This window comes from Lynx rufus, unplaced genomic scaffold, assembly GCF_022079265.1.
Source record: "Lynx rufus isolate CCGP_SWC_20201006 ecotype Redwood Valley unplaced genomic scaffold, mLynRuf1.p SCAF_23, whole genome shotgun sequence".
NCBI lineage: Eukaryota > Metazoa > Chordata > Mammalia > Carnivora > Felidae > Lynx > Lynx rufus.
This window is the reverse complement of record NW_025814838.1, coordinates 15241967-15252579: the sequence shown is the minus strand read 5'-3', so window position 1 is coordinate 15252579 and position 10613 is coordinate 15241967. Positions and strand designations below refer to the sequence as shown.

Sequence of the window (10613 nt, the reverse complement as noted above, 5' to 3'; positions counted from 1 at the left end):
TACCACCAACGTCGACTATTTGATTCCGAAACCCGCCGAGGGCTTCTTGTAAGTTGCACAGCTGAGCGCCAGGCGGCGAGCCCCTCCCTGCCGGCGGACAAGGGCTGGGAAGGTTCGCACAAACTAGGGTAACGGAGCCTAGGCAAAACCCACGGTGACGGCAGACGGGGACAGGGGTCACATCGCAGGGATTCAAGGAAAACCAACAAGATAGGGGGCACCAAGAGTTTACTCAGAAGCCAGTGTTACACTTTAATAACAAGCAACCACACAGAAGCACTGTATTTTCCCTCTGTTACATTAGCAAATACATGGAAAAGCAACTTAAAAAACGGGTCTCCTTCACCACTACTCCTTCCCACGCCCACAAACATCCGTCAGAATTGCTTGCGGAGGTTTTAACAAGTATTTAAGTCTGGGCCTCACTCCTGGAGGAGACTGCGCCGGGCAGGGGCGGGATCCAGGCATTTTTTAAAAAGCTCTTTAGGGAGTCTGGAGGATTCCTTCTGCTTGAGTCTCTGATTTTTAGGTCGACTGGGGCACTCTGGACTTTTTGGGCCACTGTTTGGGGGCGTGGGGGGCTTTTTTCGCAGACTTACTAGGAGTAGTGAAGAACTTGGCCCCTGGCTTTTTGGTCACCTGTCTTGGGTCTTTTTTGCCCAGTGAAGAGTTTTGTTCTTTTCCCGCCTCTTCTTTGATTCTTGGCTTCTTGCCCGGGCTGCTACCTGGGGTCTTGGGCTCCGCAGCCTTCGGGGTCTCGAAACTGGGAAGGGCCTTTCTCTTCTTCCCTCGAGGTGCGCTGGGATTGGGACTCTTTTTCGGAGACTTCTTTCCTGCGGCTTGTTTTTGCATCTAAGAAAAATAAGAGTTAAGTGCAGGGAAAAACGGCCCCTGACAATGGAACTCTGAGAGTGACCGTCTTCACCAGGTCTGAAAGGTTTTACAGGCAGGACCCAGCACCCAAGCTTGCCCTTGCCCTGGTACGTTTCCAAAGATTAATCATGTGGTGATCCGGGACTCACTGTCAGAAACTGAACCACTGCCCAAATGTCTGCCCCGGCCTGCTTTTGAAAACCACAGGCGATGTGTCCCAGAATTATTAACATGACCACCCCTCCCCTGAATCCGAGATACACAGACGAATGTGTTCACTGCACATCACTCCAATACAGGGCAAAGGAAGCCCCTCCCAGGCTTCTGGGTCTACCTGGTAAGTTTCATCTATGACCTTGGGATCTTTGCTACGACAGATTCTGCTGGAAATACACTAGGGACAAACAATGCCCCCGTCCTTGCAATGCCTCTTACACGCATGGCTCAGCGGGGCCTGCCTGACACACGGGGGCACTGAAGCCATCGGCCACTAGCACCAATAGAAATACCTCTCTGTTTCCTTTCGCTGGAGTCCTCTCTATTGGTACCAGTTGAGGGAGCTCCTCTTCGGATTCGTCCTGCACTTTATTCTGGGCTTTTACTCGACTGCTCTCTTTCTTCCCACACGCTCGGGCCTCCTTCGGGGGTGCGGGGTCTTTCACCGGAGCACCGCCAGTTCCAGGGCCTGCCTCCTCTTTCTTCGGGGCCGACGAGGCCTTTCTGGCCTGCTTCGTAAGCCTTTTGCTTCTTTTCTTCTCCTTTTGCTTTTCACGATACTCTTTTTGTTTTTCTTTTTTCTTTAATTCCTACCAAAACACCAAACAAAAAACCCAGTAACAAAAAAGCCACACCAAACTCCAAGCCTAACTTTAGTAGGGAACACACTTGTTGGTCAATAAATGGCATAGACTTAGAACTTGCAATGCTCATTATTCATAAGCTTCTGGAAAGTGCCTTGATCTGTGGCAACTCTAAGCAAACAAACCACAACACCAGCACTGGAACCTCAATTGCACTTGGCTCTGACTCACAGAACTACATATGGGACTTGGAAGCAATGAGGTGTGCAGTCAGAGCTTCTGCAAAGTGATCTGATTTATAGGTGAGTTAAGAATTATCCTAGGGATGCCTGGGTGGCTCAGTCAGTTTGAGTGTCCAACTCTTGAATTCAGCTCAGGTTGTGATCCTAGGGTTGTGGGATCAAGCCCTGCATTGGGCTCTGTGCTTTGCGTGGAATGTGCTTAAGGTTCGTTCTCCCTCTCCATCCCTCCCTCCCTCCCTCTCTCTCCTGCTCTCTCTCTCTCTCTCTTCCCCTCTCTCTGTCCCTCCCTGGCCTGTGAGCGCGCGCACGTGCGCACACGCGCACACACGCACGCACACACACACACACACACACTCTTTCTCTCTCTCAAATAAAAAAAAAACAAAAAACCTAAAAGGAAAAAAAAAATAATTATCCTAAATTGTAGAGTATTCTGATGTGAATTACATCTCAAAACAGTTTTAAGAAAAAAAACTGATAATTTTTCCCTACTTCAGACTGGGGTAGCAGTTAGATTAAGAAGTTTATAGAACTAGGGGTCCACTGACCTTACCACAGACCACTGTTAAATGACCCCCATAATAGTGTGTAAATTCCATGTTAGCCAACAATTCCAACATTTTTGCAAACTCCTCAAATCAATGTGCTGACAGATGGCAAAAAAAATTCACGTGTCCTGCTTCTGATAATGGCAGTCTTTTATTTTGGGTCATTCTCCCAATGAAAACAAGTAAAAGTGGGATGAAATACTTAAAATTTTTTTTTCTTAAAGGCATCAATGAACCAACTACCTGTGAGACATCTAAAATAAGGACCCCATGGGTAAGTGAGTCCAGAAGCAAATTTTGCTGTGAGTACTGGCTAATCAATAATTTTTGTTTTAACAGGGGGTGGGGTGGGTGGAAAGAAATCAAACTCCAGTGTCCACACCAGGTAGGGGTCCTAGGAGGAACCCCCCCCCCAATAAGCTGGGACCCCACTGAGTCATGCTCTCAGGGCGAAGATGAACGGAGGTGGAGGAGTGCAGATTCTCGGCATGGTTTGCTCCGAATCACTCAGGGAATCTCAAGCCTTTGATCTGCCTTCAGGGAGTCCCAGGCCAAGGTCCAGAGACTTAAATGGAAATCTTCTAGAGAAAGATCTTCACCCTACACCTCAAATTAGTTCTACAAATAATTTTCCAATGCGACGACCGCGACATGGTCAAAGATGACCAAGTCCACAAGGAACCAAAGGGCACAGAGAACAGGCTGGGATACCAGGATCTCCACTACTCGAATGACCAGACAGCAACTGTGCTTAAAGTGTTCCAACAATTAAGGTGAACAGGAGGACTGACAGGTAACAGGAAATTAAAAGAAGTAAAGCCAGTGTGAAAAAGAACAAACATACAACTTCCAGAAGCAGGGGGTGGGGGTGGGGGTGGGGGTGGGGGGGTGTAATTAAAATACCAAAATTAAAAACCCAATGAACATGATTAACATGGCTAAAAAAAAAAAAAAGGTGGGGGGCGCCTGGGTGGCTTAGTCGGTTAAGCATCTGACTTCGGCTCAGGTCATGATCTCGTGGTTTGTGAGTTCGAGCCCCGTGTCGGGCTCTGTGCTGACAGCTCAGAGCCCAGAGCCTGCTTCAGATTCCGTGTCTCCCTCTCTCTCTGCCCTCCACCGCTCACGCGGTCTCTAACATAAATAAACATAAAAAAAAAAAAAAAGTGTCACCAAACTAGGAGACTGGTCCAAAACAGAGCAAAAATAGCAAAATAATTTTCTCTCGTTCTACCGATAGCACTAAAAGCCTACAGACCCAAACTGACGGCTATCTGTTAGCCTCACGCAATCATCAAAGCTGTCCACAGGAAAGTTCTTAACACGCTCGATTTTGGTTTTCTTTCAGCCCCTCCTGCCGCTACACAGGCCCCTACCGAGCTGACTCACCCCACTCAAGGGAAACCAAAAATGATCAACGAGCACAAGATATTTACATCATACCTCAATATACTTCATTCACACCACCATGAAGTGATCTCGGAGGAAAGCGGGAACAAGGCACCTAAAAGCACGAGCCCTGGAAACCGCAGAAGGTCAGGCACGAACGGAACCCGCTCTCCTTGGGCCACGCTCACGCCTGCGAGGAAGCCCACCTGGTGTTTCAAGTTCGACTCACCTTCTTCTTCTGACTGGGAGTGCGCACTCCTTTGGCTTCGCCCTGACAGCTGACAAATGACGAAAAGATGGGAAGTGAAGCGGACCTCTCGGTTTTCACATACAGGAGCTTCACGCTCTCCCACTTCTGCAACAGAGACAAGAACGACACTGTCGGTCCACGTCCCGTTTCTCCCGCGCGAACCACCGACCGCTGCACCTGTTAAGACCGCACCTCTGGCAGCTTCTGGGACAGCCTCTTCGCGACCGCGATGATGTTATCGATGATGTGCTGGACCTCCATTCCCGTGTGACCAACGCGGATGGTACTGAAACGTAACACGGCAGCAGACAGGAAGGTTTTTAAGAATAAGTTGTTTAAGCAATAATAATGATTTGTTTCTCGGGGAGCCTGGGTGGCTCAGTCGGCTAAGTGTCCGACTTGGACTCAGGTCATGATCTCACAGTCCTTGAGTTCGGGCCCCGTGTCGGGCTCTGTGCCGACAGCTCAGCGCCTGGAGCCTGCTTCGGATTCCTCCCTGTCTCTCTCTCTCCCTCTCTCTGTCCCTCCCTGCTTGTGTGCTCTCTCTCTCACTCTCTCAATAATAAATGAACGTTAGAAAAATATATGAAAAAAAATTTTTGTTTTTCAAAATGCAGCACAGGCAGGTATATGAGAAATCTAAATACACAATCCTAAAAAGAAATGTAAAGTAGAAACATTATAATCTTTAGGGTTTCAACAGATTTTAGATTCTCTCTCTTGCTCTCTCTCTGCCCCGCCCCATGCTTGTACGCACATGGGCATGCTCTCTCTCAAAATGAATAAAGAAATGTTTATTTGGGGCGCCTGGGTGGCGCAGTCGGTTAAGCGTCCGACTTCAGCCAGGTCACGATCTCGCGCTCTGTGAGTTCGAGCCCCGCGTCAGGCTCTGGGCTGATGGCTCGGAGCCTGGAGCCTGTTTCCGATGCTGTGTCTCCCTCTCTCTCTGCCCCTCCCCCGTTCATGCTCTGTCTCTCTCTGTCCCAAAAATAAATAAAAAACGTTGAAAAAAAAAATTAAAAAAAAAAAAAAAAAAAAGAAATGTTTATTTAAGGTCACCTGGGTGGCTCAGTCGGTTAAGCGTCTGACTTTTGGCTTGGGCTCAGGTCATGATCTCACAGTTCGTGAGTTCGAGCTCCTTGTCAGGCTCTGCACTGACAGTGCAGAGGCTGCTTGGGATTCTCTCTCCCCCTCTGTCTGACCCTTCCCGGCTTGTGTGCATGGGCGCTCGCTCACTCTCTCTCAAAAACTAAATACTTCTAAAAATAAAAATAAATAAACATTTTTAAAACGGGGAGGGCGTGCGCCTGGGTGGCTCAGTCAGTTAAGCCTCTGACTCTGGATTTCAGTTCATGAGCTCACGGTTCAGGAGTATGAGCTCAGTGTTGGGCTCTGTGCTGTCAGTGCGAGGCCTGCTTGTGATTCTCTGTCTATACATATTCTGTATACCCTCAGTCCTATATAGAGAACACTGATACAGACCATTTACATCACTGTGGAAAGCTCTAAGGGGCAGCTGCTTCCAGAGAATGACATGCTTGGTAGGGATGGACTTTAGTTTTAACAGAAGGATCTGGTTTTCATTCACACCATCTCGTAAGAAACAGCTTACAAAATTATTGCCGAATGAACAGGAGACTAAACAGGCACACACGAACACCTTTTCCCTACCTGCAAGAACCACTTTTTGAGATGTTCAAGACAGTCCCGCCTATACAGGTGTTGATCTCCTTGGATAAATTCTTGGCCAGAAGGTTTACAGGAACGGGAACCCTGTAACGACACGCAGGCGCTTGGAGCACAGTGCACGCGCACGGATGACGTCCACGGGGCTCAGACGCAGCCACTGCGAAGCAACCTACTTCTTTCTGTGATAGAAGTGTCGCCCCAGGTGCGACGGCAGGAGCCGCCGGATTCTCGCATCAGTGAGGAAGAAGTCAAAGCTGCCCAGCAGGCGAAGCTTGGCTTCATAGGGTTTGTATTCCGTCTTTAAAGTTCGCAGAGGGATGATCTAGAAACATAAGAGGAAAAACCCCAAAAGTTAAGGACTTGACCAAGAAGGAGAAACACTCAAGCGGTAACTTGGGTCTGGATCTTAAATCGTCATAGAGCCACACAGTTCAGTCAACCTGCGGCGAGAACCCGCGACGTGCCGGGAGCTGGGCTCACCGATGGAGGCACAGATGGGCTGGGACCCACATCAAGAAAGGACACCGGTGACTACAAGCCACGACAGTGACCTAACGGAGAAGTCTTTTGTGAAGTCTTCAAGATAATAAAGGTACTGCTGTACCTGTGAACTCTGGGGTCAAGAAACCTCAACAGCTCATCCATCACAGAGAAGATGAAGCCGTCCTACCAAAGCCAGTGAGAACCGAAAAGAAAAAAATCAAATTAAAACTTCAATTCCCAGGGGCACCTGACCAGCTCAGTCAGTGAAGCGGGCAACTCCTGATCTTGGGGTTATAAGTTCAAGCCCCACATTGGGTACAGAGATTGCTGAAGAACAAAATCCTTGAAAACTAAAAAAAACCAAAAAACTAAAATCCCTAGGAAAGAAATACTAGATTATAAGGTAGTGCAGGAATATATGATTTAGCACTTCAGTCAAAAGAGTGAATCAGATCTTTTCATTGCCCTGAAAATATTAACCACTCCTGACCTGAGAAATGGTTTTAATTCCATGTTTGTTCAAAAGCTTCTTGTAAAACCGTTCTGTCTTTTCAGGAGTTAAATTGGGTTCATCCTTGGTAAGTAAACAAATATCTGTTAAATCTGATCGAATACCGTGAGGCAAGGACCTGCAAAATACATGAGAAGGAAGTGAGGGATAAAGCATTATAACGGACAAAATATACGTTTCTACTCCACAGAATACACAATAAATTCAGTCACTTCAACAAACTTCATTCATGCTAAGCAAATACTCTACCAAGAACATTTAAAAATACATCTAGTTTTCAGCAGTCTGGACAGATTTAAGATTCAAGTAAATCATCACAAATACCCAGCATCCAAAATATCAATTAATATTTGAGATATAACCAGACTTAACATATAATCAAAGATCCCCAAGACAGCGCACACGCAGTTATCATTATTTTATACGATGCTACAAATGCATGTGTTCTAAAATGTGAACAACCTGGTTTCATGAGGATAGTTCTGCTTCAGAACTTTACCCTGCAGAAAACCCTGGATTCCATAAACAACATAACCCTTAAGAGCTGAACAGAAGGGGCGCCTGGGTGGCTCAGTCGGTTGAGCAACTGACTTTTGATCTCAGCTCAGGTCCTGATCTCATGATTCATGAGATTGAGCCCCTTGTCGACCTCAGCACGGGAGCCTGCTTAGGATTCTCTCTCCCTCTCTGCCCTTCCCCTGAAATAAACTTAAAAAAAAAAAAAAAAAAAAAAAAAGGCTGAACAAACCAACAAGGACCAGAAAACTTATGTTTTTTTTTGACAGGAGACAAAAGGACCCCACAGAGGCAGGGGTGCCAGAGAGAACACAGGACGTGTTATATACATATATTTTTTTTTTTTTTAGTATAATTATGTCCCAAATATTACATGGGACCTACTTATACGAAAAAATTACTTCTATTTTTATTTGCTAAGTCTGGCAACTCTGCAGAGAAGGGATCTCTGACCTAAAAGTCCTAGAGCAAGAAGAATGTGTGATCACCATAGATTTGTTTTCCAGAAGGAGCTCACTGCCGTCTGTAACCATCTCTGCATGTAGGAGCGAGTCGGGGACCTCACGAGTCTAGCTTGAAACTAACATGACATGGAAAGATAACAGAATGTATACAAATACAAAAGCCGTACTAATTTATTCTAAACCCAGGTTTCAGATTCAACAGAACTGTGCATCAATCCCCAGAAAACTGGTGACATTTTTAGAAAATTTAAGCATGTGTGAATTCTTCTTTTTTTTTAAGGCACAATTACACATTTCAACTCATATTTTTATTTTGAATTTGCAAAATGTGCACTAGAAACAAAAGGGCGATGGTTACAGACACACAGAACGACCAAGCCAGTAACACAGGCAAAGGCAGAAAATCAGAACTTACAATCTGACCCTCAGTTCTTTACTTGGAATCTTCCATAACACCACCATTAAAAAGAAATTTTCATTCTCATTCAGAAGCAATCCATTCGCGTTTTTCCTGGACTTGGAATGTGCCAACAGAGCTTCCACTGCCTTTCTTATCTGCAACGTGGAGATACACGAACAAATTCATTCTCAATCTGATTTATGATTTAGCATTTGCCCCCTCCTCGCGTCTATTTTTCCTTTTTTTTTTTTTTTCCTCCTCAAATTCTATTTTAATGGGCAACCTCCATAACCATCTCTATCAGGATCCTGCAATTTGGGATCAGAGGAATGTCAGACTCATCAGAAACCACCTAAGGATCCAGTCAGCACCCGTCTACAGAAAAGAGCCTTTCTTCCACGTTAAGGCGACTATCGCGCCAGGTGGGAGCATGCTTCCCGGGAACTGGGTGGCGAAGGCGGCAATGCCAGGAAAAGGGCAACACGCAACTAGCATATACTGGGGCCATTACTATATGCCAGGGACCTGACCGAGACCAGCAGAGACACTTTCTTTAAACCCAAGGTCACGGAGGCTTGCAAAATTACCCGATCTGCCAAAGTCAAAGGGTAGGGGAACAGAGCCGGGTGGATCTCACGCCGGAACCCCAGGCTGTACCTGCATCCACCTGGAGGGCCAGGCCGCAGGGCTGGGGGCGACGAGCGCCTCCCCGAACGCAGGAGGAGCGGGCAGGCTGAGCGCGACGCGACACGGCGACCCTCTTCCCAAAGCTCCGGGGACGTCGGCGAGGGCCAGGGGCCCGGCCCGGCCCCCCGCGTCTCGCACGGCCGTGGCCACCCCGCCTCCCAGCCCCCCTCCCCACGGGACCACTCACCTGCCCTTGGTCCAGCTGATCCAGGGAGGCAGGGGTCTCTGGAGCGGTGGCTGAGGCCGCGGTTGAGGAGGAGGGTGGGGTGGAAGCCGAACCCTCCATTTCGTTCCCACCTCGTGCAGACGCTCGCGCGGTACCGGCAGGGCTCCCTGTGCGCACGCGCGAGCCCAGGCCCGCAGCCGGAAGTTGGGGGGGCGGGACCGGGCCCTGATGTCACGTCCGGGAGCGCGGGGTCAGGCCCGGGGATGTGGCACCGGCGAGGTTTGGCGGCTGCGCCGGCTGTCCGAGTCTCCGTCGTCAGGCGCGGGAGCGGCCTCGGTGACACCTGGCTCTCATTCTGTACCGAGCGACTCGAGCGAGCGCCTGGAACTGGAGGAGGAGGCCTGGCCCGCCGCCCACCTGCCCCACCGCCGCCGCCCCTTGGGAGGCCGACGCGGTGGGGGCGCGAGCCGTGAGCCAGCGCCGGTCTCTCCTGGGCCTCGGCTCCCAGAAAGGCGGGAGGTCAGCTCAGGTACGCGGAAGCGTGCAGGCTGGACCACCCGCGGCCGCAGAAGGTAGAGTCCCCCGCCTGTCCGCAGCCCCAGTGGTGGCCGCTGTTCCCTGTTCCCCTGGAGCCTTGCGGGGATGTTCCTAGGCACGTCTAGAAACGACTCTTTCTTTTTCTTCTTTATGGATGATGGGTTTAAACTTAATCTTTTTTTTTTTTTTTTTAGACAAATCGTAGCCTCGTAGACCCATTCTTTGTTCTGCACGTTGCCTTTCCCTCCGAATGCTTATTTCTTGGAGGTTGTCTGTGCCGCTACCTCATGCCCTGCCTCATTTTTAAAAACTGCCCAGTGGCCTTCCATCATGTGAATAGACAGTTTATTTAGGAGGTTTTGGTGAACGTGCGAGATGGTTCTAGTCTTTTTGCAACCAGCTTTGGGCATTTTTGAGAGATGAAAGAACGGGAGTAGGGGGCTTTCCATGTCTCTTGCTTCCCAAAAAACCCTCCTTCCATATTGCAAAGCTGGAAGAAGGCATGTTCTGCTGCTGGTCCCTGATAGTGACTTTGTCCGTCATCAGCTTGTAGAAGAAATGTTCTTAAATCTTTGATACCCACTCGTATTTGTCTATTCTAGAATGTTGTGTAAGATGGAATTCGTTTTAGCACAGTATTATGAGTTGTTACGTTAGGCCTCGTGTATCAGCGTTTTCTGGTATTCTGAGAGGAGCGTTAGGGATGTCACATGTGTCACTTGAATTCAAGTTTGCGAGCCAGATTTCTAGACCAAAGGAAAGGCATGAATTCAGGTACAGGAGCAGAGTGATGTTTGCAGGTGGTATTAAGAGGCTGGAGAAGGGCCATGCAGAGGGGAGGGATGGGAGATGGGGCTAGAATGGTAGGTTAGGGAACTAATGCATTTCCAAGGCTGATGGCTTGTCTGTACCTTGGAGAAAACTATACATACAAGATTGTTCAATTGCTGGATTGTGATTTGAAAAATGATTCACAGGGGCACCTGGGTGGCTCAGTCCGTTAAGCATCCGACTTTGGCCCAGGTCATGATCTCATGGTGGTGAGTTCCAGCCCGAAGTCG

The 10613-nt window shown here is 48.4% G+C and overlaps 1 protein-coding gene across 1 annotated transcript; it reads right to left on the bottom strand.

The window, feature by feature from the left end:
* Positions 1–211: 211 nt before the first annotated feature.
* Positions 212–9177, bottom strand: RSL1D1 (ribosomal L1 domain containing 1). Its single transcript, XM_047087713.1, has 9 exons — positions 9037–9177; positions 8178–8317; positions 6762–6900; positions 5962–6110; positions 5771–5872; positions 4292–4385; positions 4079–4204; positions 1383–1679; positions 212–852 (listed from the first exon to the last, which is right to left on the bottom strand). Exons 1-9 carry the CDS (start codon positions 9133–9135, stop codon positions 526–528), a joined length of 1473 nt encoding a protein of 490 aa, XP_046943669.1. The 5' UTR covers positions 9136–9177; the 3' UTR covers positions 212–525.
* Between the last annotated feature and the right edge of the window lie 1436 nt (positions 9178–10613).